Source organism: Camelus bactrianus, chromosome X (genome assembly GCF_048773025.1).
Source record: "Camelus bactrianus isolate YW-2024 breed Bactrian camel chromosome X, ASM4877302v1, whole genome shotgun sequence".
Taxonomy (NCBI): Eukaryota; Metazoa; Chordata; class Mammalia; order Artiodactyla; family Camelidae; genus Camelus; species Camelus bactrianus.
The window spans coordinates 96,562,659-96,586,801 of record NC_133575.1 but is presented as its reverse complement, the minus strand read 5'-3'; the positions used below and the strand labels follow the sequence as shown (position 1 = coordinate 96,586,801).

General features: G+C 35.5%; 1 protein-coding gene across 1 annotated transcript in view; it reads left to right on the top strand.

Annotated features, from left to right (window-relative positions):
- TENM1 (teneurin transmembrane protein 1) overlaps positions 1-24,143 on the top strand; it is a 700,775-nt gene that overhangs the window by 393,209 nt on the left and 283,423 nt on the right. The window contains exon 8 of the mRNA XM_074360055.1: positions 16,600-16,838. Coding sequence (XP_074216156.1) covers positions 16,600-16,838 — 239 coding nt within the window. The remainder of the gene's footprint in view (positions 1-16,599; positions 16,839-24,143) is intronic.

Sequence of the window (24,143 nt, the reverse complement as noted above, 5' to 3'; positions counted from 1 at the left end):
GAGTGCCCACTATGTACCAGCCAGTATTCTAGTTGCAGGGACTACAACAGAGAACAAAATAGACAACATCTCTGCCTTTATGGAGCTTACATTCTACTGGAGAAGGCAGCCTTTACCCTAAAATGTTAATTATATTGAGGCTAGTAATACTGCAGGAATTGTGGTCTGGCTAGATGTAACAAGGGAGAAGGGGGAGAGAAGTCAACGGCATCTCTTAGAAGTCTTCCTTTCCTGCTTTCACTTCCCCACAGCAACTTTCATAGAATTCCCCCTTATCTTTGGTCTCATAGCATCCTGTCCATATGTCTATGAAGACCTTAATCCATTATATATTTGCACTCCAAACATTTTATTTACTTGTCTTTATTCCCTGTTGCAACTTGAGTTAAGGACTATGTCTTTTTTTACTTTGACTCCTCAGTGCTTGGCTTATATTATTCAACAAAATTTTTGTACGGTATATGGACAGAGTAACAGATGGAGTAGATTTCTGAAATCAGAAACAGTAGTTGGTAGAAGCAGACAGTGAGTTTTATTTTGGAACCAGGTATGTGAAGCATCCAGTTACTAATGTCCAATATCTAATAAATAGTTAAAAATATGGATCTGGGTCCCAGGAAAGGAAGAAAAAGAGAAAAAGTTTTTCTCCTACCACTTCTTGAATGCTTACTATGTGCCAAATATCATGCCAAGCTGTTATCACATTTATTCCAATTTATAGTTTTTAAAATTGAGGTTTAGAGGAATTGAACAATGTACCAGAAGGTCACCAGTTAATATGTAATGGAGCCAGTTCAAACCCACTATTCCAGAGCTCATGATAGGCATGGATGATTGGGAATTTCATAGGCAGACATAATATTTGAATTTCCATGAATGATGAAGGAAATACTGAAAAACTTAGACAGAGAGTTTAGTGGAAAAAGAAGACTGTAAACCAAATCATGGAAACACATACATTTTTGGAGTCCATGAAGGCAAAAAAGCCAGCATGGGTGACTGAGGAATAACCATAGAAGAGAACAAACAAGAGAGAAGAAAATTTCAAGAAGATAATGATCATGATTTTCAAATGCCTCAGAGGAGTCAAATAGGATGTGGATGAGAAAAGACCGCTGATTCTGTCAATTACAGACTTCTTAACTTTTAAGCAGCTTATTTCAGTACCGTGATGAGATTGTAGCAAGGCTGCAATGGGTTTGAAGAATTTGTAGGAGGTAAGAAAATGGAAATAGAAAGTAGACTACTCTTTTGACATGGAATTGATTGAGAGGAAGCTGAATTTGAGCAAAACATTTATCTGAATTGGACGGAAGAAAAAGAAAAGGGGAGGAATTATATTTAATAAGGAGGTATTCAGTAGTCACCAGGATGGTGATGTGGTTGACAGAAAGAAACATACAGACCAAGTTAGAGATCAAGTCTCCTAAATGGTAAAGAATATGGAAACTTGCAGAGATGGTCACATAATGCTGAAGAAAACAGCATGATCCCACACAGTGGGACAGGCTTCCTGGGTTATCAAGTCTCAACAAGGGCATACAACTGATAATGACACTGCCTTTGGGGAATAATACCTCCCTTAGATGCAAAGTGTTTGTCTTTGCTAATCTCATACTAGAGGGAGGTATTACACCACGCTTATTTAAAGTTGACTCTCAAATATAAGTCATATTTCCAAGGAGAAGCAGCTATCATTGGCCAACCCATTGTAATTTAGACTTCTGGTCTCCATCTGGCATACCCTGTTACAGATGAAGATACTTAATAATGACATAATATGCACAAGGCTTCTATTGGCAACATAAATGCTAACTTATGACTATTTCCAGTTGAAATACCAGAATATCGTATATAACATAAAAACACAGATACCATTGATTCTTTCCTTTTGTGGTATTATACTAGCTTCTGAAGTAAATTGATTTTCTTTTGGTATAAAATCTTTGCAATCTGCCATTTCCCCCACCATTCAACCTTTCAATTAAGAGGTTTTTTTGTCTATGACAGTCAGATCTTTCCAATTTTGTCACTTACCATACAGAATGTCGCTTTTTTAGTAGATACACTTATAGCTAAATATTTTCCTTATTTGTCATATTCAAAAGACTCAGATTTTAGGTGATATATTGTATATATGTGCATGTGTGTGTGCACATGTAGACATATTTCCATATGTAAGTATGTGTATATAATTTTCTATTGTCCAAAGTCCTTCCACTCATTTATCTCATCTTAAACTCTAAACAACTCTGGAATGCTGACATAATTGAAATTATGCCCAGTTTAAAGATAAAGAAACTGTGTCTTGGGAAATTTTACTAATGTGTTCATATGGCAGTTTTGTGCAAGGTTTGGAGCTACAATGCAAGTATCTGTGCAACCAATCCAATGTTCTTTGTACTATAACAATTTTTCTCTGGAACATAAAGAACCCCAAGTCATCCCTTTTTGTCTTTCAGTGAATATTTATAGTTCAGTTAAATTTCCCTCCCTAGAGACATAATCTAAGTTTTATTCTCTTTATATTAAAATCTTGATGAGCCTAAATGCCCAGAAAACTGGGGGTTCTGGTTAATTGGATTTGATGGTAGCTTAAGGTTAAATAGAACTTTTTTTAAATTACCATTCTTGTTGAAAATCATTCTTAAATATGAATCTACTCTCCATTTTAATCCAAATGATCATAATTAATCTTTTATAATTGAACATATTATAGTAAGTGAGGGTTGTCATTTTGAACATGATTTTTGATTGTACAGCACGCTAGGTATAGAAGATGCTATAGAGGGAACATAATGTCTAGTGGTCCCGGGATATCTTTTGCAAATTTTGGATGGCCTCTTGTGAGTAGTTGAAAAAACATTGGATTTAGAGTGAAAAATCTTGAGTCCGGCTCCAATTCTGCCACTAAATAATTGTGTGACCTTAATAATGTCTCTTTCTTCCTCTCAACCTCCTTTTACTCAAAAGTCAGATGAGAGAATAAAGCTAAATGATCTTTGAGGTCGTTTCTGGCTTTACTCTGTTATTCTATGGCTTGCCTTCTTGTCACTTGCCCCTCTATTGAAAGCATCCTATTCTATTGACCTTTCCAGTTAATTGGATTCTAATTAATTAATTGCAAGATTACTAATTCTAGGTGAGGTCCCCAAACAAGTTGGATAAACTTAAGTTGAGCAATCATGATTCCTTTCAGAATTTCCAATAGCCAAGAAGACATGAGGAAGACACTATAAATCCCTGTATTCAGAGGGTAGAGATAATGGCAGGCAGGTGTAGTTAAGAAGGCTATCTTAGTCCAGCATGAGATTAGTTTAGGATTACGTTTTGCCTGATACACAATAGGTGCTCAATAAAACTTTGTTGAACAAATGAATTTAAGAACAAAAGCCTTCATAGAGGCAAGATTCAACATGCAACACCTTATATAGAAATTTATTTTGCCTTGGGTCATTGTGAAGCTGCAGTAGTTTCAATGTTTTCTTTCATATTGTCATTCTCTGTCTAATTGTGAAATAAATATAACTTCATTTTGTGTTTCTGATTCAAAGGTAAAAATACAATCTGGTTTGAGTTTAAGTTCCAACCAGCCACCTCTATGTTGCATCCTCTAAATTCATGATGATTTTTTTTTTCTGAGTATTGACAATGATGCGGAGAGAAAATAGATTCAAGTTTATATTTGCCAAATGGAGATACATATTTAGAGGTTGAAGAAGTATATGAAATCACTATACTCTTGAAGTTGATCTTCTCTTGTGTGTTGATCTTACCTGTGTTGTCTCTGAATAATTAAAGTGAACCAATGAGTTTCTCCTTCATGCTCTCAAATCTACATGGCAGGGAACCAGGGAGAGAACATTTCTGTGGAATTAAGGTCCATTTCCACAAATTCTCCTGTCTCAAGTGGGATTATAGTCACTGAGTTTGGAGCATGACACAAAGCTGAATCTGACTGTTTCTTAGGTAGCCTAACCTGATGGGAGTTAATGTTGTTTCAGTTGCTGTGATTATTATATATTCTGCATGTTTTAATCAGTAATTCAGGTTTTGTATTTATGCCTCATGACAGGTTCATGAGAGGTACAATTTGAAAAGCAATTTTAAAAATTGAAAGTAGAAAATGTTTCTTATTCTCCATATTTTATAAAGATTTTCTTGTTTGGTCAGCACGGGTAGATGTTTGAGGTAATTATGGGTGACTTGTGTATGCTCTCTGGCCCTAGGGTTCAGAGTATTCGAATAATAGAACAATCCCAAGTGCAGATGATCTTAAGGGAGGAACAGCTATGAGCCTGGGGAGGAAGATAGGATCATGAGTGCCTGGCAAGACAGTCTTTTTCTGGAAGTTTTTAAAGAATGACAGATTCCCTCCCATAGGGTTGTGCAATACTTCAAAACTGCATGTTCCAATCGGAGGAGTAGTTTTAGACCAAGGTTTCTCAACCTGCCCCTGTCGATGTTTCAGCCTAGGTAACTCATTGTTATGTGGGTTGTCCTGCGCATTACAGGCTGTTCAGCAGTGTCCTTGGCCTCTACCCACTAAATGCAAGTAGCACCCCCTCCTCAGTTGTGACAACCAAAAATGTCCCCAGGCACTGCCAAACATCCCCCGTGGGCCCAATTGTCCCCAGTTGATAAACACTGTTTTAGATTCTTTGTGAGACAAGATCTATGTTTCCTGACCTGCTCACTTTACACACTCCTCTTCAGACTCTGGCAATTTCTTTTTCCCTTCCCGTCTTTCCTCTTCCTATTCCTCTCTTTGGAAGCCTTTGTTGAAGGATCCAGATAATAATTCACCAGTCTATAACATAATTTGGGGTGGAAACCACTGCTATAAATTGAATATTTGTATCTTTCCCAAATTCACGTGTTGAGAACCTAATGCCCAAGGCAATGGCATTAGGTGGGGTTTGGGGAGGTGATTAGGTCCTGAGGGTGGAGCTCTCCTGAATGGGACTAGTGCTTTTATAAAGGAGAGCTCGGATTCCTCCCTACCCCCTTCCACCACGTGAGGACACAGCAAGAAGCTGGCAGTCTGCAACCCACAAGAGGCTGGCTCCCTGATCTGGGACTTCCAGCCTCCGAAACTGTGAGAAACATATTTCTGTGGTTTATAAGCCACCTTATCTATGGTATTTTGTAATAGCAGCACAGATGGACTAAAACAACCACTAAACTAAATCCATTTAGTTGTAAGTTTTCTGCCCCCTGCCAATTGGTTTCCTTTTAATATCATGGCAACTCCTTATATAATTTTATCCCCAATTAAATTCTCATATCCTGCATTTCTATGTGAGAATCTGAAGCAAGAGGAATATATTTTTGACACATTGAATGCATACCAGTTTGTACATATACTTAATTGGCTTGTTTTCTGGAAATGCAAAAAGCTAGAAAAATTGAGTGTATCATTGTTGACTAATAGATCAGCTCTAGACAGCATGGGAAGCCAGAGTGACCCCCAAAAGCAACTAACAAATGATCCCCTACCTTTGCTTATATAACCATATCTGTCTATCCATCTATCATCCACCTGTCTATAAGATTTCCTTTCTTATTCTATTCCTTTCTCTTCCCCTACACTCTTCAATCTTCCTGTATTTCCTTTATTCTCTCTTTCCTGTCTTTATATCTACACTACTCTCAGGCATTTCTTAGCTCTTCTGATAAAATTATTCTTTCTAAATATCTTACCTAAGGACACAGAAGCCTAAAAAAATGGCACATTTGAGAAATTGCACATGACCTAGGTTGGCCAGAGCTTAGATGGCATGGGAGGCAATTGGAGTGGTGAGACAGAGAGGCCTGCGGAGGCCAGGCCATGAAGGATCTTACAGAAGGAGTAGACTTTCATTTCAAAAATAGGGAAAACACAGGAAATCAGGAAAAAAAAAATCTACGAATTCTGTCACCGAAAGATAGTTACTATTAAGATTTCCATACATTTTCTTCAGGGTCAGATCTCTGTAGAGTAGGGATTTGTAAATATGAATGTTTTTCTTTTTGTGTTGGAGGAGACAGCACATAGTGGTGGTTGTGCTGTATATATGAATGCTGGGGTTTTTTCCCCAACATGGAAAATTGCTTATTGTCTTAGAAATTACCTGGTTAATGGGAACAGAAGTACTTTAAAACCAAATCAAATATAAAGAAGGTTTTTAAAAACGATATAGAATAATCTCACGGGGAAAGGAAAGGGTAGTGAGTAGAGCCAGGCCTGATGAGAGATGGAACTCTCTCCATTGTTCTCTTTTTTTCTGGAGCCACATGATGTCTCATCTCTGCTTCTCTCCACACATATGCTCGATTCTCAGGCTTCATTCAAAGTGGGCTTTTTTTTCTTTTATCTGTTCCCTTATTATGATGTAATTCCAGCTCTGTCTGGCTCAAAATGACCTTGCATCTTGACTTCCCTACCTGACTAGTTTCTGTGTCTAGATTTCTGAGACAGAGATAGAGAGAGACAGAGAGAGAGGAGGAGCAGGAGAAAGAATATGATTGATTCTCTGAGGTTGGATATCCAAATTCTGGTCCAATTTACCATGACTGCAAGCAGTGGGGATTGGGTTTGGGAAGGCCATGGATCAGGATTCTCTGTCCAGGGCTCTGTACAGAGAGACAAAGATCAACATATCTAATATGCTTATGTGGTTAAAAATTCTTAATATCTGTTATGACTTTATGACATTCCATGGGGTGAATGGACTAGACTCCTTCCATATTTGAATCTGCTCTCTTTTAACCAGTGAATGGGGAAGAAGATTGAGGATCATGAATTGGAAGTTTTTAGAGCTGAAGACTGGAGATGTCAATCACTACTTCTGCTCACACTTCACATTTAATTAGCCAGAACTCAGTCACATGACCATACCTAATGGAAATGGGACTGGGAAATGTAGTCTATCTGCGTCCCCAGGAGAAAAGGAGCACATGAATGTTGGTGAGGAGCACAGTTTCTGCCCCAGGCCACATCTTTGATTTTGAGGCTGATACTTCAGAGGACCACCATGCCCTTTGCCAGTTTGTCCCTTAGAGAAATGTTATGCTGGACAGGTTAGAGAACTGATTTGAGTGGTATTTCTTATGTTATTTTGTGACGTTATAAAACATTATTGCCTTTAATATACATGTTTGAGTAACACTTTCAGAGAAATGAAAGCAAATGTTGATCAACATCCTTCAAAAATTGCATTAGAATGATACTCTAGATTTCCAACCTGAAGAGCCTAGTGGGAAACTCTTAGGTTCTGTCTTTATTATACTCCTTTGTAATTAGTTGAAACACTCTTTCTTTAAAGAAAATGTCCTTGCTAATATAGATTACAATTCAATAAAAGCAAATGATACAGAAAAGTATACCATGTCAACTGGCTCATAAAATAAATGAGGATAATACGTATCTGTGGGAAATGAGGATGAATAAAAAGGTAATCAAAGTATATAATACTCTGCTCACTACCCACTCTTCTAAAAAGAAAAATAAATAAATAAGCCAAGTACCCAGTAAAGACCAAGTCTATAAAATCAGCAGGTTGCTCTTGTGAGTAAAATTCAAAGCAGACTTTTAGCTTTTGCAGAGGGAAATATAATTGAATCTCTTTGCAAAATGAATGGTTTTTTTTCAATTCTAGAAAATTTGGGATCTGGTTTAATTTTAAATGTATGCTTATAAATTTTGCCTGGATTCCATGTTTGTTCCTGTTTACAGTGGTTCCTGTTGGGAAATGAACTCTTGAACATTATGGAGTGGCATTTCGTTATACCTCCATAAAGAAGATGTATAAAATCATATAGGAGGATTGAAAGTCTTACCCATCAATAGCTTTCCAAATTGTTTCTAGTTTGAAAGGATTATGGCTTCCACACCATATCTCAGGACCTACACTATTGTTAAATATAAAGAGAATGAAAAAATGGTAAGCTTACTAATCTAAGTAAATAATTTTTATATATTGGCCTTAGACCTTTAATACAGGAACATTTACATTAATAGAAAATATTAATTTGATATTTACCCTTTAACTCATGTAGGATTTTTTTAATATCAATTTTTAAATTTAAATTACATTTACATAGCATGGCTTTAACTTAGAGAAAGAGAATGAGAGAGAGGGTGACTTGAAAGGGCATTATTATAAAGTGGAGGATAGTTGTTTATTTTCATTTATTTTGGAGTCTACTAAAGCATCTTGGTGAAACGTCATAAAATCTGTAATATTTTCTTTCTCTAGTGTATATATATGTTGTGTGTGTGTGTGCCAGGCTTACTGGCTCCAACTTATCTCTAAATGTCTTGTTGCAGAAATGTTTAATTTATATAGAAAAGTCTGTTACACCATTACATGAATAATGTTCTGATGTATTCTAAACAGGGAGACATGACAGTTCACTTTTGTAATATGTATCCTCATATCATTATGTCATTTCTGTAATTAAGAGTTGCAATAAATATTTCCATTAAAAACATATTCAGTGGAATAATAAGCTTATATTCAAAATGAATATATATATTCATTTTGAAAAGAGACCTGCCAGATGCTCATGTGATTCAAGACGATTTTATTACCTTAATGATTAACATTAGGAATCATATCAGGGATGTCGTGAGTTAGTATGTGCACAGTGGTTAAGTAAATGGGTTTCATTTTTCATGAATGAATTTAAAAATATTTATTGAGCACCTACTGTTTGTTGGGCACCATTCTAGATGCTAGGGATACAGCAGTAAATAAGACACACCTTTCTACTCTCATGTAGCTTACATTCTAGTAATCAACAAAACCGAGGTAGATTCCCAGCTCCATCACTTACCAGTAGTGTGACCATGGGAAATTTACTTAAACTTAATTGCTGAACCTCAGTCTCCTCAACTATGACATATGGATAGTATCATCTATCTTATAGGGTTATTGTGGGTATTCAGTGAGAAAAAACCCCACAAATTATTTTAGTAGAGTGCCTAGCACATAGCAGACTTCAGTAAATGGTCGTTGCTGTCACCATTATCATCAACAGCAACTATTTCTAGTTATTAGTATTTTATTAACAATAATTCTTTCATTACCCAAATGTCTCACGAAAGGAGATGAAGTGTGAATCAACTATTTCTTTGATATATTTGTTTCTTTTAGATTATGTGAAAATGAAAGCTTATAATTGTCCTTTTACATTCAGTAAACTAAGAGATATTTGCTCACATGTAAAACAGTTATTTTAGAGTCCCCAAGCCTCATTCATTTTGCACAGGGAATCAAGAGCCTTTTAGAAGAAGCAGAAACATCATGCAAATCAATATATATTCATTGAGTACTTTCAAATATGAAACAGTGAACCTAAAAATTAAGATTTGGTCCCTACCCTCAAGGAATATACAGTCCAGAGGCAGTTGAGGAGGTAGGGCAGATATTATTTCTGATTAAAAGAGAAAAGGGAATAATAGCCACAAAAAATACTTTTAAAAGTGCTCTCTCATTAGCTACTAACTACCCAACTTGGAAAATCACAAGAATACCAATTTAGACCATAGAATATTGCCATCTAAATAGAACTAAGGCTTAAGCCTAGAAAAATTAAGGTTTAGATAGATACCCTGAAACTATTTTTTAAAAAACTCTTAAAAATTATGAACAACATGGAGAGAGTGTAGACTTTTTATGAACACTTGGTATATATGGTTTGGATGGGACATAGGGACAGGAGTGGCTTAAAATTTGGAAGAAAGGATCCTAGAATAAATAAAATGAAATCTTCCTTTGTGTAGCTGTTAATAAAAAAAAATACAATTTGTTACTCCAGGAGGTTGTCCAAGCTGATAATACCATTTAGGCTCAAAAAGAGTTTGGATAAATACTCATTTTAAAAGTATTTATCCTAAGAAGGACTGTCACAAATAGGCTATTATGAAAAAACTAGAAGATGTTGAAGTTGATATTTTGCCAGTCAGTAACCACGCTTTTCCACAAAGTGACACTAGATATTCTTGTCAGAGAAGAAAATGGGGCTGACCCATCATGGCATTTTCTTTTATTTTCTCATGCTTTTGGAGGCATAAGAATAAATACCTATGAATAGACATTTCTCCAAAGAGGATATAAAAAACAGCCAACAAGCATATAAAAAGCTGCTCAGCATCACTTACTATCAGAGAAATGCAAATCAAAACCACAGTGAGCTGTCACCTCACACCCATTAGGATGGCTATCGTCAAAAAGACAAGAAATAGTGTTAGCAGGGATGTGGAAAAATGGAACCCTTTGCACTGTTGGTCGGATTGTAAAATGATACAGCCACTATGGAAAACAGTATGGAGGTTCCTCAAAGAAATAAAAATAGAGCTCCCAAATGATCCAGCAATCCCACTTCTGGGTATACACTCAAAAGAAGTGAAAGCAGGATCTCAAAGAGATAGTTGTACACCTATGTTCATAACAGCATTATTCACAGTAGCCAAGAAGTGGAAACAATCCAAATGACCATCAACAGATGAATGGCTAAACAAAATATGGTATATACATACAATGGAATATTAATCAGCCTTGAAAAGGAAGGAAATCCTATCACAGGCTACAACATGGAAAAACCTTGAGGACATTTATGTTAAGTGAAATAAACCAGTCACAAAAAGACAAATACTGTATAATTCCACTTATATATCTAAAGTAGGCAAATTCGTAGAACAGGAAGTAGAATGGTGGTTACCCCCAGGGGCTGAGGAAGAGAGGAGGAAGAGGAGTTGTTGTTTAGTGGGTATAGAGTTTCTGATTTGCGAGATGAAGTTCTGGAGATCTGTTTCACAATAATGTGAACATACTTAACACTACTGAGCTATACACGTAAAAGTGATGTAGGATGGTAAATTTTGTGTTTCTTATCTCAATAAAAATGTGTTTAATAATTTTTTTAAAAGAATAAATATTTAAATTCCACTATCCTATCTGAGTGTGATTTAGCCCTCATAACTTGACTCAAGGCCTTTTCATTGTAGTCTTCTTTTTTATTTTTTTTTAAATCAACCTCAGCTTCTCACTGGAAGTAAGTTGAATGTCTTCCTCTGGGCGTAAAAATGAGTCTCATGCTTGTAGCTAAGGGAATGAAGGATTAGAAATTCATCTCGTAAGTATGTTTACAACATGTAAAAGAAAAAATTCATTGGTTATTTATGCATCTGTTGTTAGAAAGCTGTAGATTTCTGTCTTTTTCCTATAGAATTTTAAGTGCCATATTAAATCACATTATTTAGTGCCAACAGATACCCTCAGAATTATGTAGTATGAGGGGTTTAAAAGGAGAGAGTACATTTTCCCCTTTTTTATAGATGATTTTAAAATCCTTACAGGAGCATTTATTATATTCCCATTTACCACCACTGAGTCTCATCAGTCTTGAAGGTTTTTTTTTTTTTTTCAATTTTCTTATATGCCCATTTTCTTTTGGAAGTATCTTGCTTTTCCTTTTTAAATTTGAACCTGAATATTAAAACAGATGCAAAGGAGAGTACTACTTACACATAAACTCTTGAACTGCATTTTTATCATTTCCTCTGTGGAAAAAACCCAATTGTATGAAATTGATAGCAACATTTTAGTATATCCTCGGGTCCCCTGGGAAAAGCAATGTGCTTAGACAGATGATCTGATTTTATGGGCACATAGCTGAAGTCTAGCACTGCGCATTTGTCTTTATGCTCCTACTTTTTTCAGGGACTATGAAAACACATTTAGGCAGTAGTTTCGCTTTCCAACAATGGACTGCAAAGCCTTTGACAATACATAGCATTTGCATTGCTGTTTTTCATGATGCACATCAAAGTATAGATCACTTTCAGCAGAGAATCTTAATCTCAGCTTGTTAATAAGAAAACAGGGACCTTAGTATATGAACTCATTTTATTGTCTACCCTCACTGAGGACTGTGATTTGGATTCCACTCAAATATGAATTAGTTTAAATGTTGCTCTGCTGCGACTGTTGAATTTATTCATTATACTGTAATATTTTACTTATGAAACTGCATTTGGAAATCCTTTGGTGTATATCAGGATGAAATTACAGTGCTCAGGGATATTGATTATTGCTTGTAATTGCCGTCATAATAGCCAACAATTCTCTGTCTTTCTTTGTCTTTCTTCTACCTCTTAATGATATACCAAACCAAATCAATATCCAACATATGAGGCCACTTACATTGTCTCAAAAATCCAATTGTTCTCCTTCATAAATATGTAAAGGATCGAAGATTTTATCTCCCAACATTGAATAAAAGAGCCACATACGGCTCGGTTTCTGTTTTATCCTGTAGGATCATATCAGAGTGTTGCTGTATAGGATCAGTTATACCTTAAGTGACATTTTATCACCTCCAGAGAACCACAGAGCCTTGGTGGGGGAGATGGGGAGGCTTCTCCACCCTTCTGTCTGTAAACTGCTACACTTCTCGCTCACTAGTAAATTAGATGGCCAAAGGGAAAACATAGGCTGGGAGAGCTAACCAGACATTAAAGAAGAAATCCACCTCCTTATGACATGGAGGTTATTATTTCAAGGACTACAGAGGGAGTACAGTCAAATGGAAGGAACACAATGCAATGAGTCACTTTTTCAATAAAATATGTTTATTCTGATTTCTACTAGATATGGCTTCTCCATTCTAGGGTACATTCAGTGCCTTTAGAAGCAGCAATAACTCCTTTACATTCTTAATGACTAAAGACTAGCTTCTTTCTGATGGTTTCCCATTCACTCAAATTGTTAAGACGGTCTTTAAAACTTAGTATGAGAATATGTGACATATAGAAAAAAAGATTATGTATTATGTAGTACTGTTTGAGCAGATTGTATTTATTTAGCCCGGGTCAGTTAACTCAGGAGATTAGAACCTGGTGGTAACCCAGTGAAGACTGTAGGGTAGCACAGGGCAATGGCAGTATACTATTTTGCAAGTCCCTGATTCCAAGTACATTTATACCATTAACTACTGATGTTCCTTTTAGGTAATTCACTTTCGTTCTCTGGACCTCCATCTCTCTAAATGCAAAATGAAAGTGTTGGGCTGCTAGATGATTTTCTGAGGTCTCTTCTAATTCTGTGATTCTGTGACTACCGCCCTCACATTTTTCTCATTGGTCCCAAAGGAAACCAGGGGAAAGTGGGCCTCAATCCAGTATCACCCACATGCCAAAATCAACCCAAAGCAGGCTTCTTCTATACCCTACAAGGCCTGGATTCAAAGTGCCTTCAGGTGTCCACAAACTATATAACCATGGTATAGTATACTTTAATGTCGTGGTTAAAAGCAATGGCTCTGGAGCCAGACTGTTTGGGTTTGAAAGTCAGCTTTACCAGTTTGTAGCTGTGGGACCCTGAACAAATTACTTAACCTCTCTGTGCACTGATTTTTCTCATTTATAAATGTAGGTACTTACTGTAATGAGGTTGTTGTGAAGATTAAATGATATAATGCTTTATGAATTATTTAGAACAACGCCTGGCACAAGTTAGCACTTACTGTTACCTCTTATTATCATTATTATGATAACTACTATCTTTACCACTTTGATTCTACTAAGCCTCTTTTGGTCTCTGTTTCATCATCTGTAAGTTATAATAATAATATCAACCTCACAGATATATGAGGATCAAAGTATTGCATCTAAAGTGCCTACTTTGGTGCCTGGCCTTACTAGGTGCTCAATAAATCATGTTCACATAAATAGAACCAACTATGCATGTGGTTGCTCTTAGTCACTGCATTTTTTTTCCACTCATCCCACCCCCAATCTTTTTGATACTAGTTACAAGAACAATACAAGCTCAAGAAAGAAACCTTCAAAAAAAATACCCCTGCTATCCAAAGGTAACACAAATTATTATTTTTCCATGAGCATATATATTTTATTTTAAAAATTGTATTCTATTGCCCATTCTGTTTTGAAGCCAACCTTCTTTAATTTGGTGATATCTGTAAACACTTTTTCTAGTGAATAGATACTCTATTACAATGCAATTTGTAATGGTTGTATAATATTCTGTGTTTATAAAATAATTTACTTATCCAAATATCTATTAGCATTTGGGTGTTTATTTTTTGCAGTTATAAATAACACTGCACTGAACAATTCCTTATGTGCATTGTCATACACATCATTTCCTAATGATAAATTCCCATAGGCATAATTATTGGACAAAGAATATGCATATTTAAAGTCTTGATACATGATGCCAAGTTGCCCTCCAGAAAGGCTTGTAAATCTACTCTCCCCTCAGCAACCGTGCCCTTTAAGTATCATTTACCCTTATGATACTAAAGCAAAACTGTAATTTGGATATTTTTTCAATAACATTCATGTAGACAGTTCTTTTTTCCTTTAGACATATATGCTTCTGTTCTTTAAAAATGGAAGCCAGAAATCAATCTTAAAATATTCTTAATGATTTATGCATTTGGGCATATGTGACACGTACAAGATGATGTTGGCTCTTTGCTTAGTGGAGGGGTCTTGTGTTGTTTACATTAAAATGTAGTACCAGAATGTGTTTTGTTTAGCAGTGCAGTTTACTGCCTTAGGTGGCACAGTAGAGTAGATTGAGGACTTTGGAGCCCGAATGACTTGGGTTCCTATTCTGGCTCTGTTATTTACTTGCTAGGTGGATTTAAGCAGGTTACTTAACCTTTTTAGGCCTCCATTTCCTTAAATACACCATGAAGATAATAATACAACCTATTTCATATGAGTGAAGACTAACTGAGATAATGCATGTTTAGCACAACACACAGCGCTTAGCACTCAAGTTAAAGTGTATGCACAAAAACACATTTTCATGGCATCTCCTTCCATGTGAATAAGTCACTACTGTTTATGAAATATCCATATTACAGTAGTCATAAGCTGTCAATAATTATCCTCTAGAAATTCAAACATGATAGCAGCATGAATTTCTAGGACAGGCAAAACTAATGCAGGGTAGAAAAAAATGCAAAATAGTGGTTGCCTCTGGGGTTGGGGATAGGGATTTACTTAGAAAGGCAGGAGGGCACTTCCTGGCATGATGGAAATGTTCTGTATCTTGACAGGGGTTTGCTTTGCACCGGTGATTGCATTTCTCAAATCTCAGCAAATGTACACTTAAAATTTGTGTGTTTCATTGTGTGTAATTTGTGTGTCTGTGTGTGTGTTTGGGGGGATTAGGTTTTTCATTGTGTATAATTTTTAAATTGAAATATATTTACATGTAACTGTGTAAGTTTAAGATGTACAACATGTTGATTTGATACATCTATATATTTCAATACAATTACCATTTGTAGTGTTAGCTAATACCTCTATCACATAATTATCATTTCTTTTCTGTGGTGGGAATAATTAAGATCTACTACCTTAGAAAGTTTGATATTTATTATATATGCATTATTATTGTCTGTAATAATACTGTGCATTAGATCTAAGACTTATCTGCTAGTTGCAAGTTTGTAAGCATCTCCCCATCCTCCATCTCTCAGCCGCAGGTAACCACCACTCTACTCTTTGTTTTTATGAGTTCATGGATAGACCTTGAGGATATTGTGCTAAGTGAAATAAGTCAGACAGAGAAAGACAAATACTGTATGATATCACATATGTGGAAGCTAAAAAAGTCAAACTCATCATGTATAAATTTTACATTAAAAATCTGTTAAAAAATGTTGAACTCTAGATAATAATATGAAGGTTGAAATATGTGAAGGAAAGGGCACTGATATATGCAACTTACTCTGAATTGCTTTAAAAAGTGAAATAAAATGCTTAAAAAAAGATGGACTAAGACAGGAATGGAGTAATGGATAAGTAGGTGGTAAAGAGTGCAGTCATATTAACTATAGAATCTAATTGAGAGTGTATGTATGTTTTGGGTAAGTATATGAGGGTATATGTGTTATCATTTAAAATGTTTATTTGATGACAATCTTTTAAAATTTGAATTTAGCATTTTTAAAGCCAGTGATGTTCAACTGGAAATCCACATCCAACTTACCTATGAAGTTTAATTAAAATACACATGCTTAGGACCTACCCCAGATTTCCTGAATCTCTTTACTTGATATTCTTTTGAGTATATGTGTGTTTATTATAAAATTCCTTCATTTGACTGTGTGTTGGCAATTTCTATAATAAAATATTGGGTGAAAATATATCTATACAAGCTAGTCTCTAAATAAAATACTGGTCTCTAGGCCATTCACATAACCGAAATGATACTTCTCTTTCTGTTTTTGAATCAACTCTTCTTAAATTTTCATTTAACGAAAGGGAGCAGTGTAGTGAATAACATCAAATTTGGAATGTTAATGCTCAGAGTTTGAGAACTTCATTAGCCAGCAAGTCAGGCAACAGAAGACCTCTTTCTTCCTCTTAAAAGTCTAAAATAGGAAAACAAAAGGGAGACCACCAAGGGCGCTTCAGAGTTAATTGTTAGGTATATGAAGATTTTGTTGAGTTCCTCCTAGTCCCCCTGTGTTTTGCCATAGCATGATTATATAAAATTAGTGAAGTTTGCATTTTTGTAGCAACTGGCTTTGGTTTTTTTTATAGCCCAAACTTTTGTTTCCTTTCTGCAGGCATTTCCTGTTCAAACATGGATCTGGTTCCTCGGCTATCTTCAGTGCAGCCAGTCAAAACTACCCTCTGACGTCCAATACCGTGTACTCGCCCCCTCCCAGGCCACTTCCTCGAAGCACCTTTTCCAGACCTGCCTTTACCTTCAACAAACCTTACAGGTGCTGCAATTGGAAGTGTACGGCATTGAGCGCCACTGCAATCACCGTGACTTTGGCCTTGTTACTAGCCTACGTAATTGGTAAGCCCTTTTTCCACGCTTCAGTCTTCTTCTTAGTCAAAGTCTTGTTTTGCTTGTGGCGGAGTTGGGGACAGGAGTTTCTCTCTACTCTGGGACCTACAAATTTGAACCAAGGCTTAGTATTATAAATAACAAATGGATTTCTAATTAGGTTTTGGGTTTTTTTTTCTTTCCCCTTTGGTACTTCCTAACCTTAAATACTGCTGAGGAGAGTAAGAATTGCTCTTTGAGAAGAAATATTTATACTACTAACACAGTCTTATTGATTGCAATTACTGTAGTTAACCATTTTCCTTTCAATTAAAAGGTTGTTATGGTTTTCTCATTAGAAGTCATAAGTACCAATCTACAATAGCTTCTTAAATTATAGTTAAACAATAATCCTGCTACCGGGTTTTCCCGTAGCAATTTCGTTAAAGTAGTAGTTACTTGGAAGCTATTGGAAAATCCAGCACAGAATTTCTTTCCAAGAACACAGAGTTTTACACTGGGACTGAAAAAAATATATTCTTATTTTCACTAGGTAAATGGCTACAAAATTGTATGGTTACTATGTTTGGGAAGGTAGAGGAAAAAATAATAGTGAGGCACACTTTCCACTTTTTAGAAAAATATTGTTCTTGAGTCATCTTGATTAAAGGCACCCTCACTTGATAGCAAATCGTATAGATTTTTCTGGATGGCATTTTATTTTGACTGAACATTAATTTCCTTGTTTGAGTGGGTCTGCAGTCTAAAATGTAAATTAACTTAAGAAACATGTATTTTGTGGAAGCACTATTCCTAGAAGAATAGCAGATCATGGTAGGAAAAAAATTCTTTCTAAGTATGTCACCCGTATCTTCTTTTCAGGTTTAGCCTGATTTCCTAATTGAAGGGGAATTACCCATGAAGATAACAATAAATATGATTCTGAAAGATAGGTTAAAAAGGGATTTAGAGTTTCTTATGATTATAGAAAATAAGTTTTGTTGATTCTGATTTATTAAAAATGTGAACAATAAGAAAGTTCCCATAGGCAGTTTTTTATAAGAGTCATAGAACAAAGGATGGTAAGTAAATAGATATATTTTGTAGGGGAGTCACTGATAATATCAACAGTATAGGTTTGTAGGCTAAATTGATGTTCATGATTATCTCTTTTATATTTTCTTCGTGCAATCTGAATATATTTGAACAATGCTTCTATTAAATGTGGGTAATATTAACCTATAATATAAAAAAACGTGTCTTTTATCTCAGACATTTCAGGATAACCTAACGTGTAAGTTTATTTGGTTTGTAATAACCTGTAATGAAAAATAATGCTGAAGGAATGGAGGTGGGAGATGAAAAAGTACTGTAATATAAACAGGATTTTAATATGGAATCATTCAAAAGAAGGAGTCATTTGAAAATTTTAAATACATTAGAGGCCCTTTAAAGTGTTCTGGTTCAATTATGAGAACATCTTATAGGTTATCTTCTATTAACTTTTACTATACAGAGAGATAATATTTTGGATACAAGACTTCGCCTCTGTAATAAACAAATCCAGGTAATAGAAACTCTTTCTTAATAGTTTTATACTGTGTTCAAACCTATGTTTCTATTTAAATTTATTATATGGCCACTCATATAAAAATTGTGTTATATACCCTGAGACTTGTTTAATTAGATTATATATTCATTTTGTAAGTGAAAGTAGAATATTTCAGGTATTTTAGGGCTGCCTTTTTAATATGGTAAATAATGGCATACATTTGCTATGACAGTAAGGCAATATAGGGCAATGGTTATGAGCATGGACTTTCAGACCTCTGACATTTCTTAGGCATGTTACTACCCTGGGCAAATTATTTAACTTTTTAAGGCCTCCATTTCCTCATCTGTCAAATGGACCTGAAACAGTACCTATAACATGGGGTTGTTATAAGAATTAAATGAATTAATATAACTAAAAAACTTGGAATAGTACCTAAAACATAATAAGTATACTATAAATGTTAAAATATTATTATTGTCGTTTGTACCACCATTATCTACATAATTTTTATTCACTATGAAAATTCACTGGTTCTCAGAGTTAGCCATTTTGTTCATGGCTGTATCCTAGCACCTGGCACATAGCAACCCTGCTGGTAAAAGTTTTCTGAAAATAAAATAAATTATGCTAAGCACTTGACTTGTATTAGCTCACTGTATCCTCCAAATAGTCCCTAAGGGTAGCTGTTCGCATTAAATATGTTTTATAGATGAGGAAACTGAGGCACAGCCAAGGTAAGAGGTCACATGGAGATCACATTGAAATTGTGATCACATCAACAAGTGAGGATCCTGAGCTTTAAGCCAGAGCAGGCTGACTCTTGAGCGCCAGGCCTGGCTGCCCTTCTAGCTTGGCAGTAAACTTTGCAGCTCATTTACTTCTTGGTCTACTAAGAAATCCACCAGACAATTTTTATTCTTATTAAATTAGATTTACCAGGTCATCCATTGCAATGGTTACTGCAACCAGGATTTGTGGATTGGTGAGAGATATCTATTGAAATCATTTACTGTGAGACTTTTTAAATGCAGAAATATCAGGCTAAATGCTAGCACAGTAGGTTGAATGGGTTCAAAATGAGGAGATGCTAATGGCAAACACTGTAACTTTGTTCTGAGTTCCGTCCTGACCTGGACATCATGTGGCTTTGGATAAATCAGTTCAAATCTCTTCCTTGACTTACCTCATCTGTGCCATATCACTGACCACCTCAGAAGGGTAGCGTAGAAATTCATAAATAGGCATTCAGGTGAAGGATGTTACATAAAAACTGTAACATACTAGATGATTTTTAAATGGCTTTCTGTGGTTGAAATAAAAATGTATTATATTTCAAAATATGAAACCATTTCACTCTCAACTCTTGCTGAGTCTGTAAGAGTCATCTTTTTTTTTTCAATCCCCCTTTGCAGTTGCTGTATAACCCAAGTAAGATCTTTCACTGAAACTATTTACTGCTTCTGTTTCCCGTGCAAATTCCTTTCTGCTATTTCATTTTCCTCTATTATCCATTATACATAACCTTTAGATACTAATGGCTGTATGCTGTGCTGCCCTCAATCCACTAGGGGAAATCACATCGATATCAATGGGACATCAATAGACGTTCTGTGCATTATGGCTCTGTAAGTGGTCATTGGAAAGCAGTGGAAATCCGGCACGTGACAAGTCAGAACTGGTTGTTCAGGCAGCCAGCCCCATCCCCACATCTACCCACTATACCTTTTGGGTCAGCAAGAAAATACTTCTTTGAATAAGTTTTGAGGGCATAAAATTTGGTGAAGGGAGGCATGGGAAGATACTGATTATATGAAGATATTATGGAATGGCTATTGTCATCACTTACCCATAAATCTGTAATATTCTCCATCTGAATCAAAAAATATGTCCTTATGCTTCATCATCTCTGATATTTTGGCATCAGGGATGTATCAGTGCCAGTCAGAAGCACATTTGCTTGAATTTACAAATAAGCCATATGAAGTAGTAGTCAGGAAGACGGATGACCATATGCAAGACATCAAGAGAAGGCGAGGTTAAGGTACTTCATCAATGGTTGTGAAGGGCACAAACTCGGCTTCTCTGGTAATCGCTGATGTTTTGATCAAGTTTCTCCACAGTCAGCAGTTTGTATAAGAGGCAGTAGAAATTCACCGACAATAGAAACTCACAGGAATACATTGTGCCCCAGGTCAAATGGACTGTTGTGTTGAATGAGTTGGGGAGTAGGGATTTCTGGCTCTGATACCCAGTATCATCAGTTAATAATATCAACATTCCTTTTCTTTTGCCATGAAATTAGTAGTGATTCATAACACCTTCAGGGAAGGCAGGTAGTGTCCAAAGTCTACAGATGAAATAAGTCCATAAATCTTGCCATGACGTACTATTTAACCCACATGTACACAGTTGACCAGAATGGTTATTAATACAGAATTAGAAGAGATAGAATATTGAGCCCAATTCTGTGATCAAAAGTTTAGGGATGAAACTTCAAGAGGGCAAAGGGTCTACACTGCAGCAAAATTGAGTAACCGTGATTTTAGTGCTTTCTTCTGCCTCCTTTATACTAGTCTAAATTGCCCTACTTTTGGGGGTTTTTATTACAAGGGAGGAAGAAAATGCTGAAAATGATCGAATAAGATGAGCAGAGTGTGTTTATTTTGCCTCCCTCATAAAGAAAGTGCAAACACCTCACAGTACAGGGAAGAAATAAAATAGAATAAGGCAAACTCCAAAATTGTGATTTTGGAAAATTCAAGAACTTAGGTTTTTTTTTTAATGGAGAGAATAGAAATGGGTTTTTTTCCTCATCAAATCTAAATACACAATGCCCCTTCACACAAAGTTTACTAAATATAGATAAATATGCTTACCAAAAACCTTCTCTTTCACTTACTAGTAACTTCATTAATACCTCTGTGCCTCGATTTATATACACTTCCTCTATAAAATGGGAATGTTGATAATACTGTCCTCATGGATTTTCTTTTTAATTAAATGAAATGAAGCATGTAAAACACTCAGGCCATTGCTTAAAAGATCTAAATAAGATTAATGCTTGTTATTAGCAGAACAGGATTATTAGTAGGATTATTAATTTGAGCTGGGGTAAGCATAATGAGCATATAATTTATCCCAACATGAACTACTTTTGTTTCCCTTCTTCCCAAATTCATCTAGAACCATTTTTTTCAGAGCTGGAATGTCTGCTTCATAAGAATCCTTGAATGGATTTGTTGTTTCCTTCTGTCTGGTCTAAAATGTCTGTAACTTTGCCTTTATTTTACTAATTTCCCTTTTCCTTGGTGTTTTGACCCTTCAAATCATTTTGTGTTTCTCTGTCTGGAGGCCATATCTAGGTTGGAATACATTTTCTTGAAAATGCATTATAGCTTATAACATTCAAGAAGTGACTCAGCATAAAATGTTAAAAAGCATTTTACTTTATCCCATAGACCATTATCAATCCTTTTGGTGTCATGTTTAATACTTATCACTACTTCCAGTTCACTTTTGTGGACCCATTTATGATAATAATGACAGTTTCTGCGTTAGCATTGACTTTGCCTCCTATGTATGAATCTGCCAACTTTCTAGCAATCTCTCTAAGCATGGATCTGGAAAATGGTGGTATAACTTCAGTCTAATGATAAATCTGCCATCCACGCATTTATCATAACTCTTCTCTAAAAAAGATTTATATTTTCATCTGACGTCACGTTTTTGGTGTAATATGTCCTATCAGTTTTATCCCCACTGTGTTAAGTGGCACTTTTACCTGTCATAAACAAAAGTATAAATTCAATCCAAATTAAACATGCTAAAACGACAGGAAGAAACTGTGTCACATATAATTAATTTCAGAACCATGGTTAGCACCTATTACTGAAAATGAAGGCATTTTAATGAAAGGCAGATACTATACTTTTTTTCTTGGAACTCTAGCATGCTGTCATGTAAGACATGGAGTAAAGAGAGAAAATTTCTTGGGTGAATGAGTAATGGATATTAAACATATGTCTTGCATCAAGAGATTATTTTTTTGTCTCAAGGAGAGGTAGTCATCCTACTAAGTACTTCCTTCCCATACACCACTGTCTATGCTGGGTAGGGAAATTAAAATGAGGCTTTGTGGAATAGATAAAGATCCACTGGAAGGCATAGTAAAAGAGGACTGGACAGCACATGAGTAATTTTGGAGCTTTACATGCTTAAGAAATTTTATAACAGCAAGAATCAATCTTGCAAATTCAGGAAAAAATTCTCTCAAGAAGTCTCTTTCAAAGTAAATAATTTGAATTCTCTTGCATAAAGAAAATCATCCAAATTATATATATAATACGTATATAGATATGTTATATGAATATTTTTAGACCCACATTGCATGCATAAGTCGTTAAGCTATACTTACTCTGCAGTGAATAAGAATAAACTAAATTAGAGCAATGGCTTTGAAACAGATGGCAGGTTAACCCATTTTAAACTTCAGAAATGTGACAGAATTTTCATATAGAACAGTCGGTGAGGAGGGCCAGGATCGCCAGCAAAATATCTGATTTATCACTGTCAAAATTAAGTGACATCTTACAGGGTGAGACACATTCATTTGGAGCTTAGCAATGTTCCCTTTACAGAGAGGTGAAAAAAATAATGTTTTATTAAATACAAATATATTGGAAAACCTGAGGCAGTATGAATGGAGGATACGGGGAGGGTGGTGGGAAATGAAGACAGTAGCAAGAGCAGATCATGGAAAGCATTTCAAGTCATGGTAAGGAGCTCATAATTTATCCCAGGAGCAAATGGGAAGTTTTTTTATGGTTTTTCATTTGGGCAAGAAAATGATTTGCTCGGATTTACATTTAGAAAAACCACCTAATGGCAGTATGGAAGTTGCAATTGACAGACAGGATAATAGGGGTCGTGAAATTTAAGTCATGAAGACAAATTAGGAGGCTATAATAGTAATCCAGATGAGTGATAGTGAGAGCATCAACTTTGGAGAGTGGAGAAGGAGAAGATGGAATCAAATATTTAGAAGATAAAACACGCTTGACTTAGTGACTGATTACACGTGGCAGGAAAGACAAGAGTTGTTGTCTGGCTTACAGACTGGGTAGCTGGCGATGCTGTTAGCCAAGATGGACTATAGAAGGAAGAGATTTAAGGATTAATATAGACATACAGGTCAAGGTACTTAGTAATTATTAAATATCCAGTACTGAAATTTTAGAGGCATCTACCTATTGAGGACACCAATATCATGGGAGTGGAATAAGGAAAAAAAGAGCATAAAGACTGGAACTCCAGGAAATACTAATATTCAAGAAGGCTGAGGACAATCTGGTAAGCAGACTAAGAAGGAACAACTAGAGAAGTTGGAAGAAAATTATTAGATGGTGGCAATAAAACAGTGGTCCACAATATTGTCTGGAGACTACTAGGGATCCCAATACCTGTTGGAGGGTCCACAAAATAAAACTATTTTCATAATACCAGAAAGACATCATTTACCTTTTTCTCCATAATTCTTTCATGAGAGTACAATGGAGTTTTCCAGAGGCCACATGATATGTGATACCACAATTGGTTGCCTACAAAAGCAGATGTGAGAATCCAGCTATCTTCTATTAAGTCAGACATTAAAGAGATTTTCAAAGATTTAAAACAGTGGTCACTCTTCTAATTTTTTTGGTTTTGTGAAATGTAGTTATTTATCATAAAATATTTATGTTAAAATGTAGTGATTTATTGTTACTCAATAAATTAATAAAAAA